General features: G+C 32.4%; 2 protein-coding genes across 8 annotated transcripts; one reads left to right on the forward strand and one right to left on the reverse strand.

Annotated features, from left to right (window-relative positions):
* LOC111316055 (3'(2'),5'-bisphosphate nucleotidase 1-like) lies at positions 1-4,222 on the forward strand. Of its 2 annotated transcripts, none has more exons than XM_022918064.2 (8): positions 1-243; positions 657-732; positions 1,994-2,064; positions 2,186-2,388; positions 2,984-3,194; positions 3,272-3,370; positions 3,512-3,707; positions 3,865-4,222. In XM_022918064.2, exons 1-8 carry the CDS (start codon positions 178-180, stop codon positions 4,026-4,028), a joined length of 1,086 nt encoding a protein of 361 aa, XP_022773799.2. In that variant the 5' UTR covers positions 1-177; the 3' UTR covers positions 4,029-4,222. The 2 variants fall into 2 exon arrangements, with proteins under 2 accessions (XP_022773799.2, XP_022773801.2); XM_022918066.2 differs by having other exon boundaries at positions 3,512-3,665.
* Positions 4,223-4,933: 711 nt separating this feature from the next.
* Positions 4,934-11,465, reverse strand: LOC111316056 (thiamine diphosphate-binding fold (THDP-binding) superfamily protein). 6 transcript variants are annotated; one of them, XM_089753625.1, is made up of 10 exons: positions 11,069-11,465; positions 10,118-10,297; positions 9,855-10,037; positions 9,413-9,570; positions 9,204-9,303; positions 8,896-9,007; positions 8,654-8,793; positions 8,339-8,524; positions 7,292-7,387; positions 5,195-5,333 (listed from the first exon to the last, which is right to left on the reverse strand). In XM_089753625.1, the coding sequence occupies exons 1-9, from the start codon at positions 11,354-11,356 to the stop codon at positions 7,319-7,321; spliced, it is 1,416 nt and encodes a 471-aa protein (XP_089609751.1). In that variant the 5' UTR covers positions 11,357-11,465; the 3' UTR covers positions 5,195-5,333; positions 7,292-7,318. The 6 variants fall into 6 exon arrangements, 5 of the variants coding, with proteins under 5 accessions (XP_089609748.1, XP_089609750.1, XP_022773804.2 ...); XM_089753626.1 differs by having other exon boundaries at positions 10,118-10,255; positions 11,069-11,412; XR_016333202.1 differs by lacking the exon at positions 7,292-7,387 and having other exon boundaries at positions 4,934-5,527; positions 7,788-8,524; positions 11,069-11,464.
* Between the last annotated feature and the right edge of the window lie 3,892 nt (positions 11,466-15,357).

Here is a 15,357-nt window from a genome sequence, read left to right on the forward strand (position 1 = left end):
GATTTAACATTCAATCGACCGAGTGATTGACTTATTGTGCTCTCGAGTTTTGAAAGAAACAGAAAAAAACTCGTACTTCTAAATTATTGAATTGAAATTAAATACATGTCTTTGAATTAGTTGCCTCTTCTTTGTCATCTCATTTACTTGCCTTCTTCTTCTACACTGGTTGTGGCAATGTCTTATGATAAAGAGCTGGCCGCTGCCAAGAAAGCTGCCTCTCTCGCTGCTCGTCTCTGTCAGGTTTCCCTTTTTCATAAAAACCTATTTTTCTCTGCATTTGCTGTTTTGGGTTTATAGTAATTTTCTCAAATCTTCAGATTTTTTACTTGAAATCTGTGTTTTTGTTTGTTTGTTTTCATTTTGTTTAATTACTTCTCCTTGCACAGTATGTTTGTGTAATATTTCTTTACTTCAAAACATAACTCTCTGTGCCGATTCTTTAGAATTATCAACCTCTCTAATATTAGGGGAATTGAAGTCACTGAATTGTATCTCACTTTTTTCAGTTGAAGGTTTAGGATTTTTTTGAGAATTACCAGACTCTATGTCAAAAGAAATATATGTGGCTGATGCTTCTGAAATATTTGATCATGTAAAGCTGTGTATATATAGAAGCTTAATTTGGGTTTTTGGGTCTTTGTTTTTATCTTCAGAAAGTGCAAAAAGTTTTGCTGCAATCAGATGTTCAATCCAAAAATAATAGAAGTCCTGTAACAGTAGCTGATTATGGTTTGTTTCTGAAACTTTCTTGCGCCTTCCTCTTAGGTTATTCACCTGCTATTACAAGTTTTTCTTTTAAGAAAAATATGTATTGTCGATTTGAAATGGGTTTCCATTTTAATCAGGGTGATTTACATGCTTCTTTCTATTTATTAGCATGATAATTGGAATTTAGTTTTTTTTTTTTTTTTGGGTTACAAAGTAGGCTGCAGCTTGGGGCATCCTGGGAATAGGGGAAGGGGTTGTGGGTGCTGTGATTCGAACCTCAAACCTTTTGGATGTTACATGTAGCTACATGAACCAACTGAACTAAGCTTCAGTTTTTGTAGTCGATACATGCTTTTCTTAAGTCTAAAATACTAAAAAAGCTCTTGAAGTATTCCACTTTTCTTATATAAGCCCTTGTACTCTTATAGTACCCTAATAAACCCTTATTATTTAATTTATATCCAAATAAGCCTTTATCATTTTATTTGTATCCAAATAAGCTCTTATTTCAAGCGATAGATTGATTTATGTTAAAGGTTTATTTAGTTACAAATTAAAGGTTAAGTGTTTATTTTGATAAAAATTAAAGTTTAAGGGCTTATTTAGGTGTAAATAAAAGTTAAGGACTTATTTAGGTGCAATAAAAGTATGGGGGCTTATCTAAATAAAGTGATAAAATTCAAGTGCTTTTTTTTTTTTTTTTAATTTTAGTCTTTTCTTAATTTCTTTTACTAGGGAATTTACAGAGTTGTATGATGTTTTCCTAGCTGCATTAAGCAAAATTTTCTATCGGATGAATCATTTTTGTTCTGTTGAAATCAAAATGCCATAGTCCATCTGAAGTGAAAGAATATTATAGTTGTGCTATATGTAGTGCTTTGTTTGATGAGCATATCTCAAGTGTGATTACATTGCCCTGTAATACATTTGCCTGCTTCATAATTGCCTTTTATTTTACCTCTGTATAAGGTCATCTGCTTTATCCATACATATCAATGTTCAGGGGGAAATGTAATCATAACTCGTATTTATTATTTACTTCTTCCAATATATCTACTTGTTAGATGATGCACTTATCATATGCAAAACTGGTAGTCACACTTCAATTTTATGAAATTTGCTTTTTGTTTTTTACATTATTTATCCCTAAAAGTTTCTGGTTTAAGTATTTATGCTATTCTTGATCTCAGCATCTTTTAGCTTTTAGGGTTGGCAGAAAAGAAACCTTAACTGGTTGCTAACACATTTCCTTGACATTTTTACATTTTACAATTTTCATCAGGCTCACAAGCACTGGTTAGTTTTTTGCTGCAGCAGGAATTTCCTGCTGGATTCTCATTAGTTGCCGAAGAGGTAAATCTCTGCTTTTGTGGAGAATAGTTTCAGGAACATGCATGATACTTGCTCTCTTTTCCTTTAAATTGTAAAATTCTTCCTTTGTTTCCTTCTAAATAATGTTTTGGGCTCTCTTTAGGATTCTAAAGATCTTCGCAAGGATGGTGCCCAGGAAATAGTAGAGCGCATTACAAAACTTGTGAACGATTCTCTAACTAGTGATGGATCATACAGTGTTACTTTATCAACAGAAGATGTTCTCAAGGCCATTGATAGTGGCAAATCTGAAGGTGGTTCTGAAGGTCGACACTGGGTTTTGGATCCTATAGATGGCACTAAAGGGTGAGCTCTGGAACTTAATATTTGACATGAGTAATTTTGCTTTAGTCATAAAGAAGTTGGTGTCTGATATAATAATGATTCATGTTCACCAACTACATTACGGTTTATGATATGCCTTATCCAACATGAGTTAGTCTACACTCCTTAACTCAGCAATGACTAAAGGCTGGGGATGTTTAGATTTGTTCTTTATCTTGTGTTATTTAGTGTAGAAGGATTGATAGGAAAGAGAGAAAAAGGGGATACCTTAACAATACTAGATGCAAGAAAAACCATAATCTCTCTTGCTTTTGCATGGCCAGACCTATGAATTTAGTGCTTTAGAATTAAATGACTGGTCCTCTACAAACTTTCTCAGCTTATTTATCTTCCTTTTAACTTTGTTATATATGTTGTGTTTGGATTTCTTTACAATTTGCTGTGAAAGAAATAGTGGATTTTTTTTTTATTTTTTTGGCTAATTTTCATGTCAGATTTTCTAAATAATGATCTCTACCATTTTCCAGTTACAAAAATGATATTTTATTCTAATTGTATGTGCTTTTAGACCAACTTTGATGAATTAGTCTATGCTTTTTGATATTTTACATTGTAGGTTTCTGAGAGGAGATCAATATGCAGTAGCCTTGGCTTTGCTAGACAGAGGAAAAGTTGTTTTAGGTGTGCTGGCTTGTCCAAACCTTCCACTAACTTGCATCAGTGGTGCTGATCGGCATTCTCCAAATAATGAAGTTGGCTGTCTTTTCTTTGCTGAAGTTGGTGGAGGAACTTATATGCAGCCACTTGATGGTTCTTCAACGGTGAAGGTTATAATGATTTCTTATAGTCTATTGCTATTAATCTGAGTATGCATTTGCAACTCATACATTTTTATGGGATTCAGGTGCAAGTAAGTGCTGTTGAAAATCCTGAAGAAGCATCGTTCTTTGAGTCATATGAAGCAGCACACTCCATGCATGATTTATCTAGTTTAATTGCCCAAGTACTCTCTCTCTCTCTATCTCTCTCTCTGTGTGCATATATACTTGCATAAATACATACATATATATATATATATATATCGACACTCACATTTTCAGTTTTATTTTTGGATAATGTATTGAAAACATTGAGATGTAAATAGAAACTTGGAGTCAAAGCACCACCAGTTAGAATGGATAGCCAGGTAAAGTATGGGGCTCTGTCCAGAGGAGATGGAGCAATATATATACGTCTTCCACGGAAAGGTTATCGGGAGAAAATATGGGATCATGCTGCTGGATCTATTGTTGTGAGTGGTATGGACCAATTTCACTCCATCGTCTGCTACTTTCTCTCAAGTTAAGGTGTAGGGTGGGAATGTAATTATTACTTATTTGACTGGCATTGTTTCATTCTGCACTTATTTTGTTGGGCCCTTCCCCCTCCCCATACCCACCTATCCACTCATCCACTTACTGCTATTTGGCATGTCTCTTTGCAATTAATCTTTTGCAGAAGCTGGGGGTGTGGCCACAGATGCTGCAGGGAACCCATTGGATTTTTCCAGGGGAAGGTATCTTGATCTGGACACAGGCATCATTGTTACCAATCAGAAGTTGATGCCATCACTGTTTAAGGCAGTTAGAGAATCCCTGGAGGAGAAAGCTTTATCCTTGTGATTCTTTTTACAGGAAGGGTTTCATCCTTTCCTCATTTAAGCTTTTCATAATCTTTGTCGTTTATTATGCTTTCCTTCAGTGGTTTCTATTTTCTCCCCAATGCATGTAGTTACATGTACAATTAGCATGTAAAAGAATCGGATCAATCAAGGAAATTTTATATATATTTCATGTTGCAGAATTCCTTTGAGTAATTAAGCACTATCAATATCTTTTCTTTACTTTTATAATTTCATGTTGCCCCTAATAATCTTTAAAGGTGGAGCCACCTATACTTCAGTTCTAAAGTTCACCTAATTGTACTTAATTTGGTGAGACAAAAACAAATGCGGGGTCTTATGAATGCAAACACATCACCAAATTGATTGCTCACTTCAATTTTCAGATTGTTAAACTTTAAAAAAAAGTATAATTACTTTTTTTAAAAGAAATTGAAATACTTATAAATTTTGATTCGAAAAAATAAAATGTAATAAACAATTAACAGTAAAAAATAAAGAAACCAAACTTTCAAGGATTATTTCTTCTATTAATTTTATTTGAGTTTATATTTAATGCATAATCGATGTATAAATTTTATATATTATCAATAAATTAGATGATATTATCTCATTAATAAGTAATATCAACTCTTAAAATAAAATATACCAAAATTTAATACTTTTTAAAAAAAACTCACTCATTAATGAAGTTGCATAATTTAATTTACTTTATCAATGAGATCGCATCATTTGATTCACTAACAGTATATAAAATTCATACACAGATGATGCATCAAATATAAACTCATTTTATTTTTATTAAATTAAAAATAGTTAAACAATAAAAAATAAATTATAAAATATATTTCATATTTATGTAAAGATAAAACAAGTTGAAACCAATCAATGATACCAAATCCGGTATAAAAAACCACCCTTCAGTGTACTATATTTTTATATAACTGAAGCGAATTAGCCAGTACAATCAAAACCGAAATGAAATTAACATCACTGAACCATATTCCACTGCCTTTCCATAACTATGGTGGAGATGTTATTCTAATAATTTATGATTACTATCGCGGCTTCATATTACTATCACAAGTTCAAACTTCAGAGAAGAAAAAAAATTTGATTGCAAGTAGATATGGTTCACCTAAAGCGGGACATCAGCGGGGTAATCTTTCGGGTGTCTGTTGATGGTTTCTCTCAGCAATTTTTCCTGCTCGCGGAGGTTGGGTGGAAGATCATCGTATACATCTGTGAATAAGTCCTTAACTGGAGGTTTCTCAACTTTCTCTGCTAACTGAATTGCTTGCAATAGCTGTCACCAAGCGTGTTAAAGACTGTTAGTAATAAACTTCAGAATTTAGGTTCCAGTATACAATCATTTAACTGAGCTTAGGGGGTACTATGAGGAGTGAAAAACCACCGAACAAAGGAACAATCAAGCCATCACTTCAAACAACATTCGCAGTTATTCTGATCACTCATCTGAGTATATTACATACATTGCACCTGTTGGGAAAAACAACAATACCTACGCGCAGCAACCACACACAAAATAACAAGCTTAAATCAAGAATAAGAACACACAAATATATTTGGTTCGGCCCAACTCAAAATGGCCTACTCCAACTTAATCCACTATCAAATAAATCTTTACAATTGTGAGACTTTTAGAATGAGAAAAGTCTCCTAAAACTCCTTACTCAAAACTTAACCCAAAACCCAATTACACCATTTAATAGCCTACTCACTTAGCTATTCTCTTGGTGTCTAACTCTATGAGGTTACTAAACTAAAACCAAAACATCTTATTTATAGGGGTGAAACCCTTTATACCTTTATTAAACTCCTGATGTGGGATACAAGACAAATTCAAACTTACTTAACTTTCGATGTGGGATTCTGAGATTCAAGGCAAATCCCAACAAATCCTCCCTTGACTTGAATCTCCAAACACTTCAACAGTATCTGCAAAGCTAACATGCTTACCTTTCTTCTTTTTTTTCATCACAGGCATTCCAGCAACTGAGCCTCCATCAAACATGTACAAGTGATTGACCCTATTCCCTTGTAGAATCACACTACCATTCTTGTACACTTTCAACCAATCATTACTACCATAAAATGTGTACCCCCGAGAAGCTAACTCACCCAAAGCAATCAAATTGTAGTGACAATTTGGTACATACCTTACATGACGAAGTGCCCTAATAACACCATTGTGAGATCTAAGGCGAACACTCCCAATGCCTTGAATCTGCACCTTTTCTTTGTTAGCAATCACAATATCCCCATACTTTTCATTCTCATTCAACTCCACAAAGCAGCTCCTATCATTGCAAACATGAACTGTAGCAGCTGAATCTAAAACCCAACCTTTGTCACTTTTCAAAGTCTGGGTCTCATCCACACAAGTTGTCAAAACAACATCATCATCATCAGACAAAATAGCAGCAGTATCACTCTTTTCTTCATCTGATTTCTTCTCATCATTCGCCCTTTTGAAAGCAGCCATATCCCTTCTCAGCTTTCTACAGCGCACTTGGATATGTCCCTTCTTACCACAATAATAACATTCTACATCACTGTAATCTCTGTCTCTTGACTTGGATCTCCATCTCGATCCATTAATCCTCTTTTGAGTCCTCCCTCGATCAAAACCCTCTACAGCTAGTGTACTCCCCCCAGGTGATGAGTTCTGAGCTCCCATAAACCTTTCATTCTCACGCAACAGGGCAGTCACATCATCCAACTTCAAAGTAGACCTACCTACCAATACAGTATGAACTAAAGGCCTATAAGACTTGGGCAAAGATGACAGCAAAATTAAAGCCTTCTCTTCATCTTTTAACTCATCAACAGAAATCGCTAGCAATTGAGAAACCAATCTATTAAACTCATTCAGGTGATTATGAAGACTCATACCTTCTTCCATCTTCAGAGAATACAGATCCATCTTTAAACATAATCTATTAGTCAATGACTTCGAAGCATAAATACCTTCAAGCTTATCCCACAAACTCTTCGGAGTACTCTCAGTCAACACACTGTATTTTACCTCTGGAGCTAGCGCCAATCTAATAGTACTAACAGCTTTCTTCTGAATCCTAATCCAATTAGCATCAGACATTCCCTCAGGCTTACTACTCTCTAATGCCTGATCCAACCCTTGTTGTACTAACAGATCTTGAATCGTACTTTGCCATAACATAAAATTACTCTTTCCATCAAATAACGGAATCTCAAACTTAGACATAGACATACCAGACATACCTTCTTCAGACATCTTCAAACACTGCTTCACGATCTCTTGGACCCATGAACCTCGAACCTCGCTCTGATACCACTTGTTGGGAAAAACAACAATACCTACGCGCAGCAACCACACACAAAATAACAAGCTTAAATCAAGAATAAGAACACACAAATATATTTGGTTCGGCCCAACTCAAAATGGCCTACTCCAACTTAATCCACTATCAAATAAATCTTTACAATTGTGAGACTTTTAGAATGAGAAAAGTCTCCTAAAACTCCTTACTCAAAACTTAACCCAAAACCCAATTACACCATTTAATAGCCTACTCACTTAGCTATTCTCTTGGTGTCTAACTCTATGAGGTTACTAAACTAAAACCAAAACATCTTATTTATAGGGGTGAAACCCTTTATACCTTTATTAAACTCCTGATGTGGGATACAAGACAAATTCAAACTTACTTAACTTTCGATGTGGGATTCTGAGATTCAAGGCAAATCCCAACAGCACCTTGAAAAACAGAATTTTCATATCTAACAAAACATGGTTCTGACTGTTTCCACTTTTCCCTGATTTTAGAACAATTTTTTCTCAGGTATACCAGAAATTGTTAATGATTTTTTTTTTTCAATTATTTTGAATGACAAGATTTTCAATGATTTTAGATCTTGGAGGCTTAACTGGTTTCATCATAGATATCAACAAGAAGTTTTTCCCCTTCTTTGATTGTTATATTGGGGGAAAGCATTTTAAACTTGAGATGTAACTACAACAGTTGTCTCAGCTACAGCTTATAAAAAATATTGCTACCTGCTAGTGATAATTCTACTGATGCAAATTGAAATCCTCCTTCATTTCTTAAAAAAGGTTGACTATTCTGAGCAGTTATGTTCCAAGTCTATCTATCAGTAAACTCACAAGCCTTAAAATTGATGAAAGTTGTTAATTGAAGGGAAGAATAGGGGGAAAAAAAAAACACAATCTAAACTCCAACTGTTTATATTTGGTTACTAATAAGATTGATTCTAGAGATTCAAATACTGCTAGTCTAAGTCTTTTACCTGATTCCGAATGCTGCTTCTGAGCTGTGACTCAGCCTCACTACTCCACCAACCATTACTTTCAATCCATTTTCTAAATCTTGTTACAGGGTCTCTAGCCATTCTCCACCATTCGATCTCATCAGCAGGTCGGTACTTGGTGGAATCATCTGATGTAGAGTGGTGTCCAACTCGATATGTAACAGCCTAAAGTGTAATGACAGAACAAAACATCAAGGAATGAGTATAACCCATTTATGTTTCAGCATTATGCATATGCCTCTCATGGTCACTGTAAAGCTAATGATGAAAAAGACTTAATAAAAGAAGTCTTACTTCAATTAAAATTGGCCTGTGTTCATTTACTGCCATTTTGCGTGCAGCATGAACTGCACTATAAATGGCAAGTACATCATTACCATCTACACGAATGCTTCGGACTCCATAAGCCTGCCCTCTAACAGCAATTCCATCACCTGCACCATGTGCAAAACAAAATACGTGATAGGATACATATATACATATAAATGTATACATATACATATATATAAATTGACTGATTCAAGAGGGAAGATTACTTCGAAACTGGTCTGAAGTAGGTGTACTAATTGCCCATCCATTATTCCGACAGATAAAAATGACTGGAGCCTCTGTAACTGCCGCAAAATTCAAAGCAGCATGAAAATCTCCCTACCATTATTTCGTTTTGTTAGAATCAAAGCACCAAAAGCTAAAATTAAATGAGACTGGGCAGCTAGGCAATGAACTATTTTGTTTTGTTACAATAAGCATATATAGGCAATTTTATAGATTACAGAATCCTTCCAAATGCCATGAAACCAAATATTTTTATCCATCAAAGCTAGATTTCAGTATTTGTATTTACCTCACTTGTGCCACCATCACCAAAGTAAGCGACAGCACATGCATCTTTTTTGTCCATCTTCAAAGAATATGCAGCACCAACTGCGTGGGGAATTTGTGTACTGAAAAACAGAGTGAAATGTTTATAGCCCTGATTTCCTGATTTAGATCTAAAGATTTTAATAAAGTTCTATTCGACAAACTCCCACAAACACAAGTTAAATCTCTTACGCAATTGTTGATGATACAGTAAAGTATTTATGCTTGTTAGATCCATAATGAATAGGCATTTGTCTGCCTTTCCCATAATCAGCTTTGTTTCCAAAACACTGGTTTGCAAATTCTTGCAGAGTGAAACCACGCCATAATAAAACTCCAGGCTCCCTGTACTGCAAACCACGTCATTAACTTTATGATTGCATCATTTAATTTTTAACCCCGATGTGTTCATTCATTTAACTTCTCAACAGTTACAATTAAATACAATAAGCAGTCCTTATCTGTTAGTAGTACATGAAAAAGTGCATTCTTTGAGAATAGGATTACAAAAAACAGATGTGGGATTGAAATAGATTTGTAAATGGTTAGTTACACTCTATCCACAGATGCAAAATGTGAAGCTTGAATTGTAAGGGATGAGAGATGTATATATGTCCATGTATGTTCTTCTAACCTGAGGAAAAACAAAGTCGTCTAGAGTGAGTGCTGCTGCCGATGCGATGTTGATGGCTTCTTCTCCAATTGTGGTCACATAGAAGGAAATTCTTCCTTGCCTTTGAGCTTCATAGAATATGGTATCCAAAGTTTGAAGAGTAACCATGTTGCTATACATTTTAACAGCAATATCCTCACTGACCTAATTTAATATGTAATCGATAAGATTCTTAAACAGGAAATGACAATTTTAGGAAGTACAATGAGGACAGGTGAATCTACCTGTATAAAGTTGCTGTGCCTAATTAGCTGACCATTATCATCAAGCACTCGGTAGCAGTGGGCATGCAAACTGGGAGATTCAGATAGAAATCTCATCTCAGGGGAAAATATAACCTTTCCTCCAGGAAAATTCAAGACCTTCCATAAAAAGAGAGATTTGGTGAGCATAAATATAGGTGTCTACATGAAAATAAAACAATGCCCAAGCGTTTGCAAGAAATTATAAAACTGATGCCTTGTTGAAATGTACTTGTCATTTGAATTAAACTGATAAGAAATCATCATCATCATCAGAAGAAGAAGAATGCCTCTATCCTATTCGGGTACCCCTGAAACCAAGATTTTTGGTCTTTAAAAATATTCGAAGTTATCAAGAAGTTGAATGAGAAGCACAGAAACAGAGTCCTACTCTATTATCTGGAAAATAGTGTCCACAATTGGTATCTTTTGCCCTTCAGTCATTCCAACTACAGAGCAAGTGCTATAACTTTTCAGTCATTCCAACTACATTCCATGAAACTTAAACAGCACAACTGAATTTTGTAATCTCCAACCAATGAGTATAATAGCATTTTATGTTGACAAAAAAACCCAAGCAAAACACATTAGTAAAAAATTATGATGTTGACAACTTTCTCAGGTGACAGTGATGTAAAGCCAGGCGTGAATTTTTTTTTTTTTTTAACTTCATAATTGTATAGAACACATAAAGGAAATTTCTTAACCATGCATCTAGAAGATGCATAACCGACAAACTCATATCTAGCAAGCTCATATGTTCACCAAGAATCTAGTGAGAAGTTAAAACTAAATAATGAGGCCTAAACGGTTTGATTCAGTACTACACAAGTATTGTAAAGTGAATATGCATTGAAACATGTAAGAGAAAAACATAATTTAACAGATTCTGAAACATCCCTTGTTCATGGAAAACATTAAACAATCACAAACCTGATTGTCTTCACCATTTGGGACAGAAGCAATCTGTTTTTCAGCTGTGGTCGATTCAAAACGTTCAAATACGAAAAAGCGGCCTTTTTTATGGGAATTTGAATCTGGGTTTTTGAGTTGTTTAACAAATGGAGAAGTAGCAGTCACTGGAAGGAAATTGCAATGATTGCTGTGGTTCAGACAAGAGCTGTAACAACAATCACTGCTCTGCTTCATTAAACTCAACAACCCAACCTTTGGTTTAAGTTTGCTGATAATGTTTCTCGAATTTTTCAGACAGAAAGTCATTGAAAAGAGAGAGATGATTCAAGTTCGATGAATGCTAGAGACAGCAGACAGGCTATAGGTAACAATAATTAAGGGAAACAAAAAAAAGAAAAAAAGGAGAGAGAGAAAGTAGGAAAGAGAGGCTTATTGGCTTGTCAGTTTTAGATGGGATAGAAAGCTGACGAGGATGTACGGTAACAATAATTAAGGGAAAAAAAAAAGAAAAAAAGGAGAGAGAGAAAGTAGGAAAGAGAGGCTTATTGGCTTGTCAGTTTTAGATGGGATAGAAAGCTGACGAGGATGTACGATAAGACGAGATCACTTTTTAGATTTTATGGGATCAAGCAATTACCACACGCGAGTTTAAATAAAACAACTATACTCGCTACAAGGATAGACACGTAAATTAGTAAAATTATCCGTGTCAGCGATAAAGCAAATAATCTGCTTATTTTAAATATAAGTGTAAATTAGTCCTTTAATCACTTAATTGTAGATTTTTTTATTTTAATCATCCAATTATGAAATGTTAAAATAACAACATGTCGACGGAACATTATAAATTTTAAAAAATTAATTTTAAAATTTTATAAAAAGATAAATTAACTTTTAATCACTTATTTTTTGAAGAATTTTATTTTTGTCATCCAATTTTAAAAATTATATAATTTAATCATTAATGTTTATAAAATTTATTAATATTTTGATATTTATTGTTAATATCTCAATTGTCAATGTGATTTTATAATGATTTGATCATCAATATTTATAAATATAATAAATTAATTTATTATTTTTGTAATCTATATTAAAATATCTTGACATAATACTTAACAATCCCTCAAACTTTATATAACAAAGAAATAAGTATTCAATATTTTTATTGCATAGAATTTAGATTATAAATTTTTTATTTTATTATAATTATATTTTTTTTTATTTGAAAAATAGATGAATAAATCCAATTGTCAAAATTATTCAAATAACAATATTTTAACTATTTACCATCCAATTCATCTAAATAAATTTAAATAAATGTTTTTTATAAAAATGCATCAATCATCCAAGAAAATTTAAACAAAATATGAAATATTTCATAAAGTTAAGGTTCTAATTGTAATCCAAGTCCACATGGCTTAAATCCATGCAATAAAATATTACAAGAAAAATATATAACAAAAATAATAAAATAATAGTAGTATATTAAATTTCACAAATGTCGGTAATTAAATCATTATAAAATCATATCGACAATGAGACATCTACAATAGAGACTAAAATATTAATAATTTCATAAACATTGATAATCAAATTATAAAATTTTACAAATTTAAATGACTAAAATAGAAATTTTAAAAAATTTTAAGCAATTAAAAGCTTAATTTATCTCTTTTTTTTTTTAATTTCAAAATTTTTTTCCACAATTATAATGTTATGTCACATGTTAGATGATATGGTTATGCCATATAAGAATGTCTTTAGTCTTTAATAGTTATATGACAAAAAAACAATTTCATAAACATTAGTGATCAAATTGTAACAATCAAATTTTGGTGATCAAAATAAAAAAATAAAATCAACTAGTTAAATGATTAAATTTGTAATTTATCCTTAATTTTTTGTTTGGTTAAAGACTTCTAATTTTTTAGGCAACAACAAGTTGATTTACTACTTAAAGATACTTTACTTATTTTTTTGAAAAAAAAGATTGAGAAATAAGTAGTCCAAAAATGTTGAGATTTTTTTTTTTAATTTTGTTTTGCTTTTTGTTAACCAAAACATTTTATAAGACCAATTTGTGTAACCCTAACTACATTGAAAATGATTTGATTAAGAAGATAGTTTTTTTTTTTTTTAAGTAGAATAATTTCATTGATATTATGCCACATTACAGTCATTGTGAATAATACTGGTAAGACTAGAAAGACATTCATGAAGCTAGTACATGGATGATCTTATTGTTAATGCATGTTTTGAGAAAAAATTCGTTGCTTTGTCTAGACATAGTCTCACATGACAGCTTTAAAAGCTTGCAACGTTGTACTTAACAGCCGAGCATCCTCCAATAGATTCCCAACAACTGAGAGACTGTTTGCCGTTGAATTCAGATAGTCGATAATCCCAAAAGCTACCGTCATCTTGAAGATTAATCGAATTGAGTTCCATTGCTTTAGCAACTTCCACGCCCTTCACTGCTGCAAGAGTTTCACTCACTGTAGGATCCCTCTCTTGTTCCACCATTGTCGATATTGCCCTTAGGTGCTTACTCTCATCGTCCCTTATTACCATCCCAATGCAGCCAATGTTCTCAGTTACATTCAAAGCTCCATCGAAGTTTACCTTAGCAAATCCATGGGGTGGTGGCCGCCATTTATTTGCTAGTTCGGGCTTATTAATTACATCATTGGCTTTCCTGAATTCCTCTATATAAGCAAGAGTAGAGTGTTTAATATTGGTAGATTAAAATATGGTGCATCCTACTTTGAATAGAAAGATTTAATTATTGATGGATAAAATTAATTTTTATATTAATTTTATTCATAATTTAAATAATTATGATTGAATAGAAACAATTATAATATGATAAATGGTTATAAATATTTGAATATAAATAGATTATTATTCATAAAAATCATGATTATATAGAAGGTCAATAATTTGAATAAAAATTTATGTCTATTTATTCATTATAAATAAATTTTTGAATACAATTATTTTCAATACTTCTACTTGAAGAGTTTTGAGGCTTTGTTGTTACATAAAGTCATAATTGTTTTTAAAAAAGTGTTTTTCACCCTTTAAAGTCAAAATTATTTTCTATTATTTCTATTCTCTTATTTATTTTTTTTAATAATTTAAAGACAATTATGAAATTCATATTTTGCATAAAGAAGATGCAAGGAAAAGAAATTAGTAAAGTTGACAAAACTGACTTTTGAAACAAGTATGGGAAGTTTCAATTATCCAAATAGTTTCTTGGTGAAATAAAATACAAAATAAGTTTCTTGTTATTATCTTTCTAGTTTTTATAGTCTACTAAAAGAATTGATGATTGATAATTCATAAAAGACCTTGAGTCTCATTGAATTTTGCTTTCTTTATTGACTATTCTTTTAATCCTTTGATTCTGAATTAAATTATTTACTTTATGATTCATAATTTTATAGTATTTTATATGTGGATTTTCTTGATCATAGCATTGAATGGTTATGAGCATAAAATAGAGATGGAGTACTTGCTAGCTTTGGTTATGAATCTTTTATAGTCTTGTTATATTTTATCAATCATTAGACTTCATTGTATCTTCTAGATTTATTGCCAGTAACTCTTTTACATAGCAATTAATCAAGTGGTGGGGGCAAGTAAAATATTAAAAAAAGTAGCATTGTAACACGCTTTGAAGAATTTTCTCAAATTTTCATGATTTTTCTAAACCCCAAGTTCTAACAATCTTAAAGTTTTATTTTCACAAGTTTATGAGAAATTTTGATTAAAGGCTATTGATAAAAGCAAAGGACATAATTATGACTTATCACTAGAATTTAATCAAGATGAGAGGTGTGGCTTGAATATGGCATTAGTTGTGGCATGGGAATGAATTTTTCATCAACTTAAGCTTCTCATTGTTCATCTTTCTTTGCAAGCCAAGGAAAGAAAATTTTATTGCTACATAAACCAAGTCTGTAATTTATGATTTTATATCATTGGGAAAAGAAAATGGAAATTAAAAAAAAATGGAAAAATCTCAAAGATTAACACAAAACAATAATTTTATACCCATGGTTGGATAATACAGTGGTTTATAAAATTGAGTTGTGTGAATCACAAAGAAAAAGTTTAAGATACAACTCAATCTATGTTTGATGGGCAAAACAAGTAAGACAAATAAACTCAAGAATTTGGAATATAAATGTTCCTACTGTATAATTATGATTGATGAAATTGGCTTACAAAAGGTAGGAAGAATTGTGGCTGGTGGTAATGTAATATACATTAAGTATGTATATCTATGGCATCCTTAT

Source organism: Durio zibethinus, chromosome 24, assembly GCF_047325235.1.
Source record: "Durio zibethinus cultivar Kanyao isolate XHJ-2024 chromosome 24, ASM4732523v1, whole genome shotgun sequence".
Taxonomy (NCBI): Eukaryota; Viridiplantae; Streptophyta; class Magnoliopsida; order Malvales; family Malvaceae; genus Durio; species Durio zibethinus.